The 21,788-nt window shown below is 31.8% G+C and overlaps 3 protein-coding genes across 5 annotated transcripts; 1 reads left to right on the forward strand and 2 right to left on the reverse strand.

The window, feature by feature from the left end:
- Window positions 1-21: 21 nt before the first annotated feature.
- On the reverse strand, window positions 22-3,951 carry LOC125059366 (zinc finger protein 532-like). 2 transcript variants are annotated; one of them, XM_047663799.1, is made up of 3 exons: window positions 2,827-3,951; window positions 2,418-2,572; window positions 22-2,307 (listed from the first exon to the last, which is right to left on the reverse strand). In XM_047663799.1, exons 2-3 carry the CDS (start codon window positions 2,546-2,548, stop codon window positions 534-536), a joined length of 1,905 nt encoding a protein of 634 aa, XP_047519755.1. In that variant the 5' UTR covers window positions 2,549-2,572; window positions 2,827-3,951; the 3' UTR covers window positions 22-533. The 2 variants fall into 2 exon arrangements, with proteins under 2 accessions (XP_047519755.1, XP_047519833.1); XM_047663877.1 differs by lacking the exon at window positions 2,827-3,951 and having other exon boundaries at window positions 22-2,324; window positions 2,418-2,536.
- Window positions 3,952-4,053: 102 nt separating this feature from the next.
- LOC125059503 (cartilage-associated protein-like) lies at window positions 4,054-5,568 on the reverse strand. Its single transcript, XM_047663984.1, has one exon. The coding sequence runs from the start codon at window positions 5,356-5,358 to the stop codon at window positions 4,258-4,260; it is 1,101 nt and encodes a 366-aa protein (XP_047519940.1). The 5' UTR covers window positions 5,359-5,568; the 3' UTR covers window positions 4,054-4,257.
- Window positions 5,569-6,150: 582 nt separating this feature from the next.
- LOC125059582 (cilia- and flagella-associated protein 161) lies at window positions 6,151-16,310 on the forward strand. Of its 2 annotated transcripts, XM_047664178.1 has the most exons (12): window positions 6,151-6,379; window positions 6,657-6,746; window positions 6,811-6,883; window positions 7,433-7,589; window positions 8,059-8,143; window positions 8,471-8,629; window positions 9,189-9,278; window positions 11,241-11,403; window positions 12,228-12,472; window positions 14,001-14,159; window positions 14,889-14,978; window positions 15,633-16,310. In XM_047664178.1, the coding sequence occupies exons 1-12, from the start codon at window positions 6,320-6,322 to the stop codon at window positions 15,723-15,725; spliced, it is 1,464 nt and encodes a 487-aa protein (XP_047520134.1). In that variant the 5' UTR covers window positions 6,151-6,319; the 3' UTR covers window positions 15,726-16,310. The 2 variants fall into 2 exon arrangements, with proteins under 2 accessions (XP_047520134.1, XP_047520051.1); XM_047664095.1 differs by lacking the exons at window positions 11,241-11,403; window positions 12,228-12,472; window positions 14,001-14,159; window positions 14,889-14,978; window positions 15,633-16,310 and adding an exon at window positions 9,888-10,085 and having other exon boundaries at window positions 6,155-6,379.
- Window positions 16,311-21,788: the final 5,478 nt, after the last annotated feature.

The raw sequence follows: 21,788 nt of genomic DNA on the forward strand, positions 1-21,788 counted from the left end.
GAGTAATTAAAATGTTATTACTATTTGTGTATAAGTATTTATTTTTCACAGTAAAATATTTCAGAAAAAGTTGATTTGGAATGGTTCAGAAGGGTTAACATAAATTTTATTTACAATCATCCACATTATTCAGTTTTAACTAAACTTATAAAATGAAACTAAGGATGTTAGTTTGGTTTAGGAAGGTACTACTGAAAATCGCTTACAGTGGGTAATTAATCCATTTAACAATGGAAAGCTACATAGCATCCCACCTAAATACTGTGCAGCACAGGTTGTATATAACATTTTAAATATTCTGTTGCAAATCCAAAAACCTTACACCACCATACAATAAATGAGTTACAGAAATTATATAATTACAGATATATATAGAAGAAAGGAGGAGCAGCAACAGTTATTAAAAACAAAATTGTCCTGCTATAACATTCAAAACATTGCTATTTATAAATTCAATATTATATGAATATAGTGAAGTAATGTGAGGGGCATGAACCTGAAGTAGGTAATAAAAAGTTTCTTGTCTAACAATATTAATTATCCGTTTCTTTTTGTGGGCTCTTAGATTTTTGTGTGTTTTTAATTAAGAAAGCCATACCATGAACTCTATAATGTTTTTCCAAACTGTTGGAATCTATAAATTTATCTCTACACACATTGCACTGATTTTTTTCAAGTGGCAAATTTTCCTCTGGTTGGACTTTCATTGTTTTCTCAAAAGCTGTTTTATTGAAGCAATCTTTATTTTTTATATAATATTCTACATCAGATATATTGTGTTCCAATAGTAAATGTTTAGAAAATGATGGTTTTACTGCTAAACAATTACCACATTCCATACATTGGTAAGCCATATCAGGATCCCTGTGAGTTTTTATATGGGATTCAAAAGATATTATATCTTCAGTATTATAGTTGCACTTCGAACAATTGTGGGATTTTTTAAGTATTTCTTTTGTAGAATTATTAATGTTGATTTTATCATAGAGTGGTTTAATTGTACTTGGTCTTTTTTTCTGTTTAAAATGTTTGGTAATTTTTTTTGTTGATGCATTATGTGACTTGTTTGCATATTTCTGAAAACTCTTCGAGTTTAATTTACTTACAACCAATTTTAAGTCTAAATATTTGATACTTTTGTGAAATTGGTTATAATGCTTTTTAATATCTTCCCAATTTTCGTTTACTTCAATTTTGCATACATGGCACTTTATATTATGATTTTTGTTAAGCTGATTACTGAATGTTTCCACAAATATAGTTTCTGAATTGCCATTAAGAATGCAATAAAAACATTTCTTGAATCTTTCATGGCTCTGTTGCCAGTACCATAATGTCTTATGACAAGAATCACAATTTTCATATTTAACAGTCTTTATAACATTTACTAATATTTTATTGTTAGTATAGGACCAATGTTTAGATATATGGTGATTGAGAAAATCATACACATTAGACAAAGTTAAACCACAACTCCAGCAGGGGAATATTTGACTCTCACGATTTTTTTGAGTCACCTGGAAGTGCATATCAAGATGCTTATGAATTTGACTTGAACTTAGAAAATTTCCAGGACAGCCCTGACATTCAAAATATGTTGAATACTTAGTTTTATTACAACACTTCATTACATGTTTAAGAACAGCATTTTCACTGTAACCAGCTAGATAACAATTAGGACATTTATATATTTTTTTTAAATGGCAAGATTTCAAATGCATACGAAAATTATTTGGATGAATTGCTGGACAAGTACTACTTATGCATTTTATTCTTGATGTTACTCTCATCATTTTAAAACCATCACAATCATGATTATATGGGTACATACAGGTTCTAAGGCTAAGGTATGCACCACATTCTGAACAAATGAATGGAGGTGTTTTTAAATGTATACGGAGATGGGCAATAAGTGCACATGATGATGGTAATGTGAATAAACACACAGGACATGTCACCATTCTTATTGTTTTCATGTAATGTAAAGCTCTGTCTTTTTCAAGAATTCCAGTAACAGTTATATCATCCTTACATTCAAAACATGCATATTTAAAGTGCTTAGTTATTAAGGTATCATTTTCTTGGTTGTTTTGAGAACTTTGTACAACTGATGTTATTAATGGTAATGGTTCCACCTTTATATCACTTAAGTTTATAGTAGCAGTTTTAGTCACATGAGAGCGTATATGTGATAAAAACTGGCACCTATTAAAGAATTCATTTAGACACCCACAGTACCTGCATAAGTATTTGATCATGAAAGATTTTCTGTTTATATGTACTTCTAGGCTAGACTCAAACAAAAATCTGAAAAATAAAAACACCTTATTATAGTTTTACTAATACAGCATTAAAATTAAATTCACTAAGAATTTTAATTCTTATGTACTTGAATTTTTTTATTTTTCTATGCTCACCTGTCTCCACAATCAGTACAAGAGTGAACTTTGTATCCATCAGTGGGTATAGGTATTTTATAATTAGGCAAAGCCTTTGTAAACAGGATATTCTGAATACTGATTTTTTCATTCATAATATCAGAGGCCATCTTCAGAGAATGAACAGTATACTTCTGCAAAATTAATTATCTATCATTTATTACTTTATTAGGGAGGTGGTTGGTTTGTTTTACTATTAATTATTTAGTATTAGGTCATGTTTAGTTGTCAAACAATACTAATGAACCTTATATGAAATTAACAATTGAACAGAAAGGAAATACTATTAAATAGTTATATGGTAAGTGTTCATGATTTTAGATGAGTTGGTACCTTGATATAAATAATTTACTGCTTTAAAGGTGAATTTATTGTAATTATTTCGTACCTGCTAGTTTTTTAATACTTTTCTATAAATTATTTGTAATTCTAGTTGAATGGGTATTCATAATAGTAAGACTTTTCATTTCCTCTTTAGGTCGTCCACAATTTTTGATGGAAAAAATACAGTGTCGCCATTATCAAAAAATGTGTTAAGTATTGCCATATCTTCAATATTTTTTAATTATCCTATTGCCATGTTACATAATCTCTACAGTTAACAATGGTTTTAAACAAAAATATTAACAGATATAATTTATTTTTATGACTATTACCCAACAAATTTATCTATTCTAGTTTAGACTATTGTTTTATTTGTGAATACTGTTAATATAGGGGTTCTAACACATGGCTATTTGTGTAAAGTAAGTACAGTACACAACGATTTTACCATATATTCGATATTATACACTATTTGAATTAGTGAATAAATACGCGCACAATATTAAAATTTTTGGCAATTAGTCACGCCTTTAAGTGCTTCGTTGGCCACTCAGTACAATCATAGTTCAAAGCAACAAGATCATTGACAATGATCTTGTTGCTTTCTGGTTCCATTGATAAAATAGGTAATAAATATTCCGAAATGGTTATCTTGTCAAATAGCCATGCGAGATCCATGCCACCATGCGAGATCAGTTGAATTTTTTCATTCTAATTATAATAATTAATAGTGTTGGTTGGGGTTTTTGCTTATTACTAAATAAGTAAATATCCTATTGGAATAGAGAATATTGAATATTAATAATTTGTTCTGGTCACATACTCCCTCGCCATCTGTTGTCATAGACAAGACATTTCATAATAAGAAGAAAAAGTTAAGGCAGGAAAATACAATAATTATAGAAGGGACTAGAGGGTAGAGGGCTTGCACAACATTAATACAGCTGCAGTTTATTTATACTTGCGAATACGGCTGAAAAGTTGTCTTATACATCTTCACATTATTGTTATTATATATGAAATGCTAATGAAATAACTATACAAAGCTTTCATTTGAATTCGTTATTTCTGTAAAAAATTGCATACAAATCCGTACGTACGGATTTGATAATCGGATCGGATAGTATTTCTTTATTGTAATATTTTATTTAACCTTAATCGCCACATAATACATTAATTTAATGGTTTTATTACTTGTAGAAGATTATATGTCAGGTTAGGTACTTGTATGTATATAATATGTATATTGTATATTGTTATATATTGATGAAATTACGGCACTATAGGTACCTAATATTTTACAAGATTTATTGTTTAATGCCCTATCCTATAGAACACAACATGGGTAATACAAAAGTATATATTATTACAACACGATACAAAAATATTACTAATATAATATCAATTCCACTTTAATTATCATCACATATGTTTGAAAATAGGTATATCTAATAACACCCTGGTTTCATAATTTTGAAGTAGTTTTTAGATATTATTATACCTTATTAGTAGTTTCAACGTCATCACTATGATTTTCTTGACGAAAAAACGTGATTAACTGTTTTTCATATGTATCTCTTTTTAAATAATGAACAACATCAGATCTGACAACAAAAGCACTGTCATCAATTAATGTGCTGTAAATTTTCTTATTTTCCAACATATCTTCATCATTTGGCAATAGAAGTAAATAGGTGGCTACTGCTTTTCCCATATCGTCCAGCCTGTCTAAATTATAATACGATATTTGTATATAATTTAATAGGTCGGCAATAAATTCAACACCAGAATTGTAAAGCGGTTTCAGTTCATCTTGGCAGGTTTGCTTACAAATTAGAAGTGACGCCATGTAGTTTGATATTGTAATTGTTATTTCTGGTGACCACTCTTGTTCGGGCTGACGCTCACATTCCATTCGACAGTTGTTTTCCCAAGAAAGATAATCATTTAATGCTTCTTCCATATTAGCAATTGTTTCACCCCATTTCTTGGTGTGATATGATTTAAGACCCAGTCTGTAAAGGATTTGATAGTCATCACTTTCAAGGTCAACCACCTCGTTTATGTCAACTTCAGGCTGATTTAAATAGTAGTCTAAGTTTTTCTTCATTTTTGGATCGTCTGGATTAGTAACTAGGAATGTATAGGAAGCTGATGCTGCTTTTGACATAGCATACATTTGGAAGTAACATAGGTGCAAATATTCATATGGTTTTCTAGACTGCATATTAAAAATTGTTGAATCTGATACATTATTATACATACGTACATCTTCAAAAGCGTGATTATTGCAGTTTATCAGACACTGTCTTGCGTTGAAATACATTTCATATATTTTAAGATCTTCAATATTTTCTTGGATTCTCGTAAACTGAGCATCATGCTTGCATTTCAGTCTGCAGTTGATTAAAATCCTTTTATAAACTTTATATAAATGTAGTGATTCTTCTAATTGCACAATACATTCGGACCATCTTTCATTTGAATAGGCTTCCACCCCTTTTTTGTACACGACATCTATAGATGAAAATTTTAAAGACTCTACTTGTATAAATGAAGCAATCAAAAGTATTATTCCGACCCTTGACCACAACATTTTAAACTTGCGATTAGTACTAAAATTTATGACAACTTTGAATAGTTAATTATAATACCGAGTAAGCACTGTATTAGAATTTAAAGATTAAATATAACTTTGTATATCGAGACGTTAAAACTGTTCATAACTATTTCCTTTGCTTCAATTGAAACGTGTGAGCGCTGTACGCTTGTTCCAGTTTCGAGATCGAATATCAACTAGCAGTATAATTATTATTATTCCCTACGCTCCAGTTTTATCGCACACAGCCACACACGACATGTGTGCCACGACCCGGCAACATCCCATCAAGTAATGTTTAACCTATATCGAAAATCTAAATTTCTAAGAGTACAGACAGCGAGGAGCGACTATATTTAAAATATAGGTATACCTAATTTCAGGTTATTAAACATATAAACCTTCCTCGTGAAACACTTCGTCTACAAAAAAAATCCGCCCACAATATTTTTTATTGTCCACCAAAATTAAATCTGTTGCGTAATTTAATAGATCTAACCTAGACCTACACACGGACTAGACGCGGCTACTTTGTTTTATACTTTGAAAAGATACACATACATATTTTGTTAATTTAGTGAAAATATTTTGTAAATATTTGTTTTGCAATTTTGGCCTGCATAAAATCATACGGCGCTAAAGTACAACAATCTAAATACTCTTTAAGCAGAGAGAAAAATGGAGAAATTTGTTTTGAGGGTGACCGGTAAAAAAGTAATATCACTCCTATGGAAAGTGATTAAGCATTGTGATACTATTTTCTTCGCATCTTATATTTTATAACACTTTAAAAGCAAAGATCTATAAATATATAATACCTAAATACTGTTGTTTTTAAATCTCTATATTATAACGTCTGACATGATTGAGTTGTCAGTGAACAAAGGGCCAGAAACTTGTCAAAAATTAGTCACCAAACAACAAGCAAGTTTTATTTTTCATACCATATATATAGAATATGTCGTACAATAATATGGTTCTCGTCGGTAATTGGAGCGAAGAAAGATTAAAAAACGAAGTAAGTATTTCTTTAGTTGGTAATTCCTCAAGAGCTTACCGTCTCCGTGGCTTATTTGATCAATACTTTGTGAAACTAATTTAACCATGAAGTCCTGTGTTCGTTTATCGGCGAACTGCTGTAAAAACGAATAATATTTTAGATAAAAAAGCCGGATTTTAATCGTTTAGTTCAACAAAAATGGTGTGAAAAAATACAGCAAAACATTTTCCTCATTTTTGTTATTATATGCATTTTTGTAACAGTTTACTATAAAAAAAATATATATTTTTCCCAGTATGACTTCAAGATTTTTTTGCGTAAAAGGGAAAGAAAAGAGCTATTGTTGCAAAGGTCAAGGACATTGTTTAGTAATTTACTAAAAGAGGTAAGTGTAATCCAACTATATTATTATCGTCAAAGATCTTTAATTGACATATATATTTTTACAGAGACCTCTGGCTATAAGTGGGACTTTTGCTCTCTTTGGGTATAATGTTCAGCTGGTTGCGTCTGATATGCCAGGTACGTATTGATAACCTCCTCCTTCAGTTTTAAATTAAAACTTGGTTAAAAATAAATACCCAGCCATGCTAAGCCGGGACTGGCCAAAATGTATTAATAATTCTCCTAAATGTGATATGTGTGTGTGTGTGTGTGGTATTAAATATACATTGATTTTAAATTATCGACATATTTTTTTTTGTATTTACTGCAACAAATCCAAATTTATCCTAAAATGTTAAATTATAATTGTGAATAGAGCCACTAGGTAAAAATTATTATCGTTGATTTTAAAAATAAAGTACTATTTACTATTATATTACTATTTACATAAAGCTGTCATTGTAAAACCTTTTTTTTTATTATCCTTAATCTATCCTGATAAATTCATGTTTCAGTAAAATTATACCGGACATATAACTTGCTTGCTGGTACTTTTGTAATTTTAAAATATCCCTTTAATGAATTTAAACCAAAGAAGTTGAAAGGAAATCAATGATCATTACATCACATATAAAAAACTGAATTAATTTTGTAATTTCAATATCAAATAATGTGCATAAATCTCAGCTAAAACATGTGGAGGTAAACCTCAATATGGCCTGGCGCTTTCTAGTCTTGTGAAGGAGAGGCAAGTTGACTTCATGCAAAATATTAATGACGGCTGTCTCATGACCCTATCGGCAATCACGACGCCATGTTGCAGAAACACATTTGTTATCTTAAGGTAACGTTTTACTCTGGAATTTACGCGCAATAGGTAACTGGAACCGGCCCACGTTGTCTATAAGAATGAACAGAACAGGGCATAGGAAGGACGTATTTCTGTATAGATTACTTTTCTTTTACAGGTGACTTTTCTATGCCTGATAAAAGATTACGATTTTTATGAACGTAGGTTTCATCTACCGTTAGAAGACATCCGACAGGTTTGAGCTGAGTTTCCACAGTCACAACTTAAAAAAAATGATAACTTTAAAAAAAAAATACAATTAGTGTTTCAATAAGATATTGTAATGTCTTAAATTTGGGACGAAATGGCAATCTTGGTTCAAGAGCTCTCAATAGTTGAAAAGGGATTTTACGTATATTAGCAAATTCATTCTCAGCTAAGAATATGTTTGGCTTTTTTATTGCTCACATAGGTTAATTATAATGTTGTTTAAGAAACAAGTATTTTGGAACTTAATCCACAGCGTCAAGGATGAAAGCTTGCGAGGAGAAAAGATAAATTATGGCGATGAGTTTCTTTTAAGAGCTGAAAATTATGGTGAACCCGAGGTAAAGAACAACTGAATTTGTTAACTTACGAAATAATATTAAATAATTATCTCGAACTATAAAGCACGTTTTAAAAGGCCGGCAACGTGTGCGAGGCTTATTGAACACCGGGAGTAATTAATGTGTTCTTTTAAAAAAAATCACGTTGAATTCACAACCTCCTCCTTCGGTTTTCTTTGAAGTCGATTAAACAATATCTACAACAAAATGAATACGGTGAAACAAAACAAACATAGCCTATATATATATTCACATACAAAGCATAAAAGCACCAAAATAATTAAAGAACTATATTATATTGTATTTAGCTTAGTTTTGTTTATCAAGGCAGCCCCGTTATACGTTCGTTACACAACGGAGGCAGTGCCCGGGCCGGCGGATAGGATGCCAATTCGACTGAGTTCTACAAAGGATTCCAATTGTCGATGGACTACGATGCCATTGCTAGCAAAAGACCGACTAGAAGGGCTTGGCAGTCCCATTAAGGTGCTTTGTCTAACGAATTACAACTCACATTACCTACCAATACACACACAAAGATTGTACTGCATATGCTAGATTAAGTAAAAGAGCGTATTTGGAAAGAAGCGTACATCATAAGTTGATTTAAGAATATTAATTCCAATTATCATTTTTCATCGACTAAGACTAGATATAAATTTTATCTTTATTGATGTGTTCTATCTCTTTTTGGATTTAGACTAAGTGATGTAAGCTGAATTTTGGTACGTTTTCACGATTATTCAAATATAATTCATAAATATGTTCTTGATTCGATTTAGACAAAATCGCAATTATCTGGATACTAATTAATATTGTTGATATACATTTGTATTGCAATATCTTCTTTAATAGTTCGTTTAAAAATAGTTTGATTTATGAGCTTATAGTTATCTTCTATCATAAAAAAAATAGTTGAAATGCACAAATAAAAAATTCTATCTTCGACATAATATGGTAACGGGAACTTTGTCGAAGAAGAATACATAATATTTAAAGTAACTAAGGTACTTGTACATAGTGTGAAAGTTATTACAATTTTCAGACGGGAGCAAAACTCATAGTTAAGAATTGTGTGGCTGACAAAAGTTTGTGTGTGATGAATCAGAGTTGGATGCAAACCTTTTTCGGTCCGGTAAGTCGAGAAACTTCATAAGAAATCAGTTTTGTACAAGTATAACAGTAAAAGTTATGCTATTCAGGAAACTAACTTAGCTAACTGATTTGGTGAGTAAAGATAACGGTGTTGTAAAAATACTTTGTTTCAAGAGATTCTTTTCCTATGTTAGAGTTGTAGTCTTGATTGACGTTTATTTAAATAAAACTAATAAAAAACAACTACATTTCTGTGTATGTTACAATGAATAATAATGACAATTTAACTTAAAATACACTTTAAAACGTGTTTTTAATTCCAACATTTGTAAAGTTGAATTTTAAATTTTAAAACTCTTGCGTGCTTTATAATCTGTGTCAAGTTGAAACCGAGGAGGTTAGACACTAAAAATTTTAACATTTTATAAAAGAACTCGTATTATGAGCAGTGCTTGCTACCTAGAGGCTAGGCGCTCGACTAATCATGAATGATCGCGCGTTTCATAGTCATAATATCATGAATGATTAGAAGTTATTGCATAACTCATTAATATTAAGAGTTTAAGATAATGTTAATAAACGAACACCCTTATCTGAATATAACTTTATCACTTTGTTTGAGGTAATTGATTCATAATTAAATAAACAGGAGTGTGGTGTTACGTGTCGTGATTATATTAATATTCACAAAATGTACACGGCGGAGAATATATTCACTCTAGTTAGCGATGTCGAGACCAAAACTAAGGATTGAGGAGTTCATTACATGATATGTTTGTTCGAAATTAGCAGTGTACGTACGTAAATGTAGCTAAAATTTTTGAATAAATGATTTATTTTCTTTGAATTTTATTTTATCAAATGGCTAATGTGGCTATGATGGCTTATACAATAAACAAAGACGTAAGACGTTGGTAATTGATATGTAGATGGATAAACACTATTGAAGTGTTGAGTAACGATTTCCTTTTGGTGATTGTTCATTAACGATTTTACGTAAGAAAAATCATAATCGAAATTTAATTACTATTTTGTTCTATTAAATAAATTATATCGCTGATCTAGAGGTACTTTATAAGATATGTTTATACCTATAATATACAATATTTTATCTGTATATAAAATAAGTAGGTTTTGGTACATTAATATTACGTCTTGTATGTTGAATACTTAAGGGATCCTTCGGCTAAGAGCTTTTTGTAAAGGCTACGAAATATATTCCCTTGGGCTTATGTTTTAAATGTATCTAAAAAGGTTCTAGATCTGGTTTATTTTACACGTAGTTTCAAGTGAATAGCTTTGTCCAGTGTCACTATATTGTGTGTGTCGTAACCTGAATACGTATAACTTCCTGTAATGGTTTTCTTAACATATAAACGTTATAGGTATGGTAGGATGTAGCTGGAACGCTTTGTTGTTTAATCTGTTTTTTTTAAAATATAACATAAGGCAAACGTGCAGGAGGCGATATGATGTGACGCGATACCGCTAACAATAGATACCATGGACACATTGCCAGAAGGCTCGCAAGTGCGTTGCCGGACTTTTAGGAATTGCTACGCTCTTTTTAATATGCATATTTAAGTCAGACTTCTAAATGGTGATTTATTTTGGTTTAAATCTAGTAAAATGGTTAGTATGTAAGTAACGTAATTGTTACATTATTTTATCTATTATTTGGTGTTGTAATTATTTGTCAAAATTGACAAAATCAAAATGACAATCTTGATGGAAAATAATTATATATAGTTATAATTTAGCCATCTCCCTATAGCGGTCAACTTTGCTACATAGTTTTTATTTACACCATAAAGCCATCGTTCATATCAAATAATGTCGAAACATGAAGAAGATAAAGGAATTGTATATTGCAACAGAGTACGTCTTGGTAATTGGTATGAAGCATCGAAGTTGGAAGAGGTTTGTAAAAGTAGATTCAGTTACAATGTGCTTAGAAATTTTTTATACAATGTAGCTTATATTTCCATACATTTCTTCGCAGTATAAACTTAACAAGTTTCTTGAGCAAATGAAATCGGGAAATTTAATGTTAGCTCGATTCCGTAAAATGACTGAAAACCTTAACAAACCAACTGTATTGACTCAGTCGTCGGGGAGTATCGAATTTGGTGCGAAAATAGCCCTCCTCGCTCCCCATGTGCCAGGTTAGCAATAAAATAAGAATGACGTTTTGCGAATGCTATAAGGGCCAAGGGTTCGCTTAAATAAGCATAAATTTTCGACTTACATTAACTTTGTGGAATAGACGCTATTTATTATTTCATTTTTAAAAGTATTGGGACAGGACATTGTAATAATTAAATGTATTATAGGTACTCTGGTAAACTGCAGTTTCTTCTACACGTGTGATAAATACATTATTATTTATTTTATTTATTTATTGATAATCTTGCAGGAAGCACCATATTATAAAAGAAAACACATAGTCAATACACAAAATATATGTAAACAGAAAACATAAGTACATTAATAGACATAACAAAAGAAAACTGAAATTAAACCTTAAACAAACTCAATTAATACTTAATATTTAAAAAAAAACTAAATTGTTACTGCTAAGCAAAGTCAAGGTCTTCCCGCTTCTTCAAATATTTCTTCACATCCTCTTTGGTAAGGTGGAAAATATCAACATCTTCATAATTAGTGTCATAGCTAACACTAAAACTCGGAACATTGGCGAATTACACAGATAATTAATGTTCGTACGAGGCAGATGGAACAATTATTGCGAATATCTTGTCACATACGGTGTAGGGATTCTTAGAGAAATTAACGACATAAAATAGGTGCTATCTTACCGCCCTTTAAAAATAGCGTTATTATTATTTAGGATTTTCCTTGAGTTTTACTTTTAAAGCCCATAAAATATTCAATCACGCAGCGTCAACAGACGCAATAACTGTATCTCAATTGCTTATACATATTTCATTTCTACTATAACTTTTCACCAAGTTCTTCACATATTTAGCTTCAGATCCTCCCGCTGAAGATAAAAAAGGTTTATTATTAGGCGGTCGTATATCATCCAACGAAATCAATTATTCACAAGAATTAGAAGATGGATGCGCAGTGATTGGCTTATCAGAACTTGAGCCGATGGAACGAAATACATTTATTATAATGAGCGCAGATTATTGTAATAGAGAAGGTGAACAACTGAAGTATAATCAAGAGTTTCTTCTAGCAATTAACTCTTCCGTTGAAAAGAAAAAGGTAGGAAAAAGAAAACAATAATAGTTTTAAATATGTGTAGTCTAGTTTTCAATTATGTAGTTTTAATTCAGAAGAATATGTTATGGTGGCTGTACACACTCGGCGAGAGCTTCTCGCCGAGAGTCTCGACCGAGAGGACCGAGAGAAGAGCGCAGCCTGTACACACTCGTTACGTTATTTGTATTTAAAACACCGTTAATAATGGACGTGGAAACCGCTGCTGCTGTTTGTCTTTGTGCAATAAGTTATTATAATTTTCTTCACGTTTACCATAAAAAAAAAATTACGAAGCCATGGCGAAGAAGAAGATGGTGGATGGTTACTATGCACCGCAACAGAAATAGGTAATTAGGTTCATAAAGTTTTAATATTATCCAAAATTGTAAATTGCTACTTGTATTAATCTTTCTTTTATGTCCACGGTACGTAGCCATGAGTGAATCTCGCTTTTTCTTTAGTTCCTCAATTGGGATATCCATCGGCCGGCTTATTCGCATCCAAGCATCATGTAGAGATTGTTTATTTTTGTGTCCTACATCCTTCGGATTCCATAACAACGATTCCCTTTGGTAACACTCCAAAAACTCTAATTCGCGTTCGTTAGACCACATTGTGCGATACGTCCTGTCACAACCACAGTCATCGAGCAAGTGATTGAACGAGTGTGTACAGGTCGCTCTCGTTTTACTCGCGAGACCCTTTGACTCGTGCGCAAAAAACCGACAGGCGACCGAGAGAGGCGAGACCGACTGCGAGGAAGCGAGGCGAGACGAGAGCTCTACTGTACACTCTCGCCCTCGGCCTGTCTCGGGGTGTCTCGCCGAGTGTGTACAGCCACCATTAGTTATTTCTTGTAATATTGCGAACATTAAGATTAGGCGGAATTAGTAATGTCACGCAGGACAATGCATGTATTTTTTATTTACTATATCGAAATCGAGTTGTCATATAGATCTATCTAGGTAATAGGAATAATTACGTATTTTAATAAATAATAATAATTAATCTTATTAGATCGTCTGATAGACCAGGGTAGAAGCCTTGAAAAATAATAAAAAGTGAAAAAATATAATAGTGGGATTCTTTTTTTGGTTTCATAATTATCGACCCTGGTCTATGAGTTTACTTCAAACTTGTTAGTGTTCCTAACAGTTTACATGTTACTGAAACCTCTAAAACTTAAAGTTACTTAGTTATATAAGTTTATTTTAACTTTATAGTGAATTTAGAAAGTGTAATACTTGTTTAATAAGTTACAATTCTTTGTGTATTTTAATTATTTATATCCTTCCTTATCCTTATATAAGTATATATATTTATATAATACTTGTTACTTATTATTAAACCTATTACATCAACACTTACCGAAATAACAACAACCTTTGTTTAACTATATGCCATAAATTTTGCTAAAACATAATAATTTACGTTTATGTGGTCATAGTTTATTGTTACTGAAACTAATTTAAGTACAATATTGTCTGGAAAATAAATTTATTATTAATACTTTCACTATTTTTTTGTCCAGCCTTTGTACCTCAGATACGACCCTAACCCGATCCCAGGGTTGTGTGGTTTGTACCCTCTGTATTTGAGCAAGCATTACGTATCGAACACTAGATGGCGCATCTTGCCCGTTCAGAGTCCCTACATAACTCGCTTTGAACAAGAAGGAAAACCTGTTATGGTATGTAAATATCTAGTTTTTCTGCAACTATTTATGGGCCTTAGATTTCAGCATTTCGTCGATCTTTGGAGGCAACTAGGCAACAAGCGATCTGTGTCTGACCTATGTCTGTACGTATTCGATTGTTAAGATCTCTAAGACATGCCACTTTCCTTCAATGTTTTCCTTCACGTACGAAATAAGTGTGTGATTGCGAACATATGAAAAAAATATCTTAGCCAATAGGCTATACATGTATAGTCTGTTAAATTTTAAGACGAATAATTGAAATAATTAAACGTGGTAAAAGAAAGTAAAAGTATGTTTTCTTAAAATAATTTGTTTCAATTAAGGAGTAATTAACTTCGGCATAGAAATGTATGGAAAATTTTAATTGCATATTTGTCGTTAGTGAAAATTAATTTAACATTTCAAATATATAATTTGAAAGGATTCTGCTATTTCCACCACTTCCTATTGTTTGGCCGTACATCGGTTTTAAAGAATTCATCGAAAATAAACAATTTGCTAGAATTCACTTCACGCGTATAAATTTACACGATTATAAGTATAAAGACTACGTCAGACAATTACACTTTATTTAATTCACTGAAATCGACCTTAGAACGTACCTTCATTTTCATAGACGCCCGTTCTTTTGCAAAATATTTTATTTTCCATTACCCCAAGCCTGACACTAACGTTATTTTCTAACGTATTCTATTTGATAATAATTAATTGACATTTCAGGTTAATCAAGACATTATAGTAAATCACTGTGCCACAAATGTTAATTTGGGTATAAATGTCGGTTGCTGGGTGATGGGGTTTTATGGAAAGGTAATCAATTTGCTAAATTATTGTAATAGTCTCATCCCATATTAACGTTTCAGGTTAAAAGGCGCTCACTAATTATTACTCATAATATATGTATACGACACTGTAGTTTCCGATTGGATCTTTATGATATGTTTTAAGTAACCGTTTCTGGAGAAAGGAAGGTACTCCTTCTTAATGGAGGATTCCCGACCAGTTTTACCATAGACTGCCGGCCCCAGTGACGCAGGTCAAGAAAGTGTATACGAGCCCAATAAGTACTGAGCCTCACCGCCCGATAACACCACTATCGCAAGAGCAATTTTACATAGCTTAGAACATTCTCGAATATGTCGAATAAGGCGCCACGGAGGCCTCCAGACGACGTATTTTTCAGACGGGTTAAAGAAGTTGGAACTCCAAGGAGTTATATAGAGTGTATGTTGAGAAACAAATCGCCACTTTTCCAAAAAAAAAATTAGGATAACTACTTATCGGAACACCGTCATAATTCCTAGCAGTCGGAATAATTTCGTTGACGCATTTCAGGATATGGCGTCATCGCAGTGATTGTATGTTTCGCAAGACTTTATATCAAAATGAACGAATCTGATTGTGGCTATCAAAAATTTTTACCATACAACTGTGTTTAAGATACTGTACTTTATTTGTTTTCAGGTTTGTACGCCAATTATGAAAACAAGCTTGGATGTCTACGGGAAGGAGTTACCCAATAATATTTGGCAAATTTATATTCCTATCGCTAGCTAAATCTTGGTTGTTTCTGTTTTATAAACATTTAGTTCGGAGCACTAATTTGTTCTGAATAAATATTTTTAATCTGGAACGTTCTTATCAATATTACAGACAATGGTAGACTAAGACTTGTTATAGTCTCATTTATTATACGCCACAATATCTAAAGATTCCCAACTTTTACGTTATCTTGGCGAATATGAATAAACCATGTGCTTCGTTATAAGATCTGAAAACATCATGAATCACAAATCAATCCCTTAGTCTAATGAGAAGTCTGAATACTTGTTTATATATAATAATCTTATTCACAATAATTGATTTTCACCGATTACCGGACATTGCTGATTTCTATTATAATCTAAAAGGCGTTAAAAACTTGTGATTTTGGAAGTCGAACATCCACTTCGGATTTTTTACCCTTAAGCAAAAGGGATAAGTAAAAAGTTAATGAAATAGTTTAAAAATGTTTTGTCATTTATTTCCTATATAAAATGAAAGATCGGACATTAAACCTATTGGTATTGTATTAAAAGTTACTGTTTGGTTTCTAATTAAATTGTATTTATTTCGAGCACTATGACAAAAAAACTTTGTTGCGTTTCAAGGTGGTTTAATAAAACTTTAGTGTATCCGTAATTGGGTAAAAAGAGGTGGCAAATAAATAGCTATTGTATTTCTGCTTTGACGTAAGTGGCGTCTATTAAAAGTTCTCAACCGTAAATGATTAATGGAAATTCGGAGCTTAAGAGAAACATTACTAAAAAAAGAGTCACTTTCCGTAGTGTGTTTTTCATGAAAATATTTATATAAAATACGTAAAATAATGGGGTAGCGGTCATCACGCTCGTTTGTGCATGAAATGTTTGTCAAGTTAATTATACTTTTTGTTTCTGTTAATTTGGCACCATTTCATGCGAAACCCAATTAAAATAAATACTGTTTTATTTATACAGCAGGGCTATCAGACGGGTCAATAATTGTTTGTCTCTATTGAACAAGATGAATGCTTTTTGCATGAGGACACTGATTTGGAATATTGGTAAATATGGCGAAAACAATGGAAGTATTATATTTTGTGTTATTAATACAATAAAAAAGTATACTTTAATAGTATGAATTTATCTTTAAAAATCGACGGATTGATCAGTACTAATTGTGGCACTTTTCATAACAAAGTATCCTCCTTATTTCCAGATTTTAGTTGACATATTGTGAATAGTAATGAGAAATAAAGTTAAATAGGCCGTACTCTTTTGAAGTTCGAAGTATGTCGGTTCGAGCGCGCTCTACTTTTACCTTAAATGCAAATGTGTATAATATCAGTGAAGAATTTATACTCCGTGATGTTGGTGCTTTTTAATGGGCTGAAAAAGACATAATTTTTTCTAAAAGATTTTGCGCATGGATTAAGTTTCTTTGAAATTAAATATCAAGTAGTGAAATAGTATTTTATTCAATTCCGTCTTCACTCTTAAACCCTGTACAGAAGACTGAAAATTTAATTAGTCAACGTGCAAGCCGACATACCTTTTGCATACTCATGTCTTTGTACTAGTAATAAGTCAGATGCGTACTATTTAATATTAATATGTATAATAGCTGTTCAAAGCTAAGCTTTGCCATCTAGTATTGATTCGAGTGCAGGTATTTCCAGTAAATTGTTCTTGTAAAGGCAGCAAAATTTCGAAACTAATATCCTTTAAGAAGGTCGTGGGGTGTGCAGACTTGAAAGGATTCTAGGCACGTCCCGACTGACTCTCGCGTGACTGTGCACTTGCAACTATTTCACGTGTTTGCTCGTATTTATGTGCTTTGAGAGATTGTTCAGTAACTAGCCGTATTATACAACAATTACTTAGAGTCCAGATCTTTTACTTTATCTTTGTCTTGTGAACTTTAACAATAGTATGGTAAGGTTTGTGTTTAATTGGGAATTAGTAGTATTCTATTGCTTATTACTAAGGTCTTCCGGGGGTTTAATTCTAAAATGATGCACAACAAGAAAAATTTTGATATTATAAACTCGCTCATGGTATGATTTGATTTTTTTTGAAGTTTTTACAATATTTTCTACACAATCTTTGTAGTAAAGGCCAAAACTAAATAATAATATTGCTGAACCAGTATAAAAACAATTTATTTATCTATTTACATTAGCTAATTATAAAAGTTTAAAACAAAAGTAACATGGGTCATAAGTTAAAAAAACCTGTGGCGTTACAATCTTTTAACTCCTGAGCCTTAATAGGCAAGTAGGTGATCACCCATCTGTGCCCGACACCCGCCGTCGACTTTTTGGTCTTAGGCATGCCGATTTCCTTACAATGTTCTTCTTCACTGCACGTGCTGTGTTAAATGCGCACATAAAGGCCATTGGTTCACAGCCGGGGTCCCAACTTTAACAACTCAGGGATGAGAGTACACGCTGAAGACAACACTGATCTAGTTCATAAGTTTGTATAAATTAAAAAGTAATAAGTAAATAATAATTAAAGAAAATGTTTATAGGACGTTTCGTATGACGAGCTCACGGTAAAATTTCACACAGTCGTTAAGATAAAAGTGACGATAATTATCGTCAATTTGCCACCCGTCCTCTGGCGGTTGCCGTGAAATGCCGTTCATTAACGCTTCAAATGGACTCGTTGACAATTCTAGAAAGTACCGCAAGAACAAAGGAAAAAAACAAAGAAATCAAGCAAGCATTGATGCGGCATTGTGCTCTTCACTCGATTACTCAATAGCTCTCTCGTTGATATTATCACAATATTCGTTAATACGCGGACATTATTTGCGGAACTTTAATTGTTGCTTATTGTATTTGGATACAACGCAGGATTTTTGGAATTCCTATATTTTGTGACTTTCGGTTACTATAAGTATGTGGTGTAACGACTGTTCATACATTTAAAACAATTAGTTGTTTAGTCTCTGCGCTTACGAATCAGAAACAAAAATTGTTTTAGGGCAATTATAAATATGTCAGGAAAATGTCTTGTTTTCAAGTACTAGTAGAAACTAATTCATCCAAATTTTAACAATTACTTATTCGATGCAGGAAAGATTGAAATATTCAATTATATGTTAAACAAAGGTGTTTTACTGTGCAATGCTTCCTTAATCAGTTGGGAGCTGCACCTTTCTAAATATTATATAACATAGTTATTTAATGGGTCGACTCCGAAACGTTCTTCGTTATATATAAAATCATAATCAATTTACGATGACTAAATTGTATTTTCCTCTATATCAACGACCAAGTTTATTATTTTGGGGTTTTCTTTTTGTTTCAATGTTGATACAGATGTTTTTCTGCGGAGTCTCTCACGATAATAATTCATGGTTCACTGTTTCCCATTTAATTCAAATTTAACATAAGTATTTTGATTGCGATATTTACCTTTGTTGTAGTGTATCCAGGTGAAGTTTAGTAGGAATTGCGTTTAATTGTGGGGCTTTAAATATATTTATAACGAGATTTCAATTTGATGCAGACGGAATAAGGAATTTATTTATTTGCGAAAAATAGTTTTAACTAAAATGAATTATTAGGAAACATAATTAGATAAAATATGACGTTTAGTACAAAGGGATTAGTGACCTCTGTGGTTTTAATCATTCGGAAGTAGATAAGATAGAACGAATAAACAAACATACATACTGTACTGAAGATGGATTGACTGAAATTTTTCTCGATTTTTTCACAAGTTAGAAACGTTTTCTGTAAAGTGAAACGTGGTTTCTGACCGTTTCAAGAGAGGGTCTATCAATTATTAGAAAATTGTAATTTGCATAAAGTTACCCTCGTTTTCAGGAGTCTGAATATTTTTCAGGCTGTGAGCATTTGTAGCCGAGTGGTACAGTTATCAAGAAACCCGTTTTCAGGCGTTTTCAGAACCGTTGATTTATTACAAATAAAACCTTAAAGAGATCCATGGCGTTCTCTATCTGATCCCCTAGTTCGTAACAATACTCTAGAGTCTAGAACAAACTGAATCTAAAGCAATATCAATAGCTTACAAGGGAGAAATGGCACTTGCCTATGTAAAAATGTTCTAAACTATGGTCCATAGGTCCATACTTTAGAAATATAGGTTCCATAGTTTAGAAGAATAATACCTGTTCTTTTGTATCTATTAAAGTAAATTTGTAGGTTTTGTGTAACACAAACACAATTTAACAACCGCCAAAGGCAAGTTGCTAATTACTTTCTAATAAAAAGTGCTTTATTTAAATTAAGTTATGTGACATATAAATATAATAGTTATATTCAGGTTGTGTTGTAAGTAAAAGTAAGTTGTTAGTATGACGGTGTGCAATTATTTAATCAATTACCGTCTAAAATTCGTAATATTAGCGCGTATAACCAATTAAAGATACAGATCAGAATGAGTCTAGTAAAATTGGGACTTCTTTTGGATACGTGTATCTCGTTCGTATATACATATTAAGTTACTCATGTAAATAAATAACATTTTTTGTAATGAGAAATAAAGCTCTTCAAACATTATGTTGTAGCCCATGTTTCGCAAATACTATGTTTGCTGGTGCCCCAGCGCATGGGCCAAGATCGGCCAGTGTAGGAAGGATACCTAAACTGTTGGTCTACGAGCCGGCCCAGCTGGATCAGAGCTGAAAAAAAATTTGATAAGACAGAGAAGAGGAGGAATTGAAGCAACTGAAAGGCAGGAAATGGCGGGTTGTGGCTCAGGACAGGAGCCCTAGAAGTTTCTTGTTTCAGACAAGACACATTTTGGGTCGCAGAGCCAGCGACTATATACATAAAGTTTACCAAAACACAGTGAGAAAAATATTCGCGTAAAATATTTGCGCACAAATTCTCACTTAAGTAACGGTGGGCCGTAATTTGCATGCAAGTATCATCTTCTACAAAACTTCAGACATCATTAAAACTTATTACGTGGAAGGATCCCTGTCACGGAAACCGAGGATCCTCTTAAATTATGAATATTTCTTTCAAATGGTGTCTTCTATCGTGTAAATTATGGATTAAGGGTATTTCAAATGATAATATGGCAAATGTATGATGTAAAAAGTTTAACTTCACTAAACGAATTAATAAACTATTATAAAAACGTGACTTTGTTTTTAATCACATCACAAGTGTTTTAATTCATTATGTGAGTACGTAAAGAATGAAAATTATTAAATTTAACCTATCAAGTTCAAGATCCAAGCGCTCATGGCTCGGCCATAGATAAGTTATAAAGTAAGCGATTTTCCTTAAATATTTTCAATGAAATAGACGTAAAAAAAATTGCCTATTCTATGCCCATGTGGACTGTCTGACTCATGTGGATTTTAAACAACTCTCAAGTTATTTTTATTGTAAGTTCAAAACCTTAGATGGGAATGACAGACTTAACATAAATAATAATAAAAAAATATCACAATTTAGTAAACAATTTCAAAACTTCATCGGCGAAATTATATTCATCATTTTCCTTGTAATCGTAAATAAAACTCTTCAAATGTCAAAATTTGTTGTCACAATGTTTGAATCACGTTTATTTTGTGTATCTCCATATCTTATTAACGTAAGAAAATCACTGTAGAGCTAATAAGCGATTTCATGCAGTCGTCTAAAATTCTAGCGAAGATTTCTTCTAAAACTACTTCTATATATACAACATAATAAATTAAGTCACTAGTGAAACTGCTATTTAGACTAACCAATTAAGCGTGTTAAATTATACATGGTAATGTATAGTATAGCGAATTTAATAGTTACTATAAGATATAATACAAACATTTTTGTAAATTTACTCCAGTAGACACTATGTATATATGAAGCTAAGCTAAGTAAATATGAAGAGACTGGTTATTATCAACCTGAGCCAACTCCGAATCTACGAACGTCTCTAAGTTTTTCCAATATCAACGTTATTAAGTATTTCGTTTCTGCAAACTTTCTGTGACATTTCTAATAATCCTTCCCATGCCAGATGATATTACAAAGTGAACGCAAAGCTTTCTCATATATAGCAAATATGTTTTAACTTTTCTAAATATGTGATTACTATTATGCATATGATTCGAATACTTTTTATTTTC

This window comes from Pieris napi, chromosome 1, assembly GCF_905475465.1.
Source record: "Pieris napi chromosome 1, ilPieNapi1.2, whole genome shotgun sequence".
Lineage (NCBI taxonomy): Eukaryota > Metazoa > Arthropoda > Insecta > Lepidoptera > Pieridae > Pieris > Pieris napi.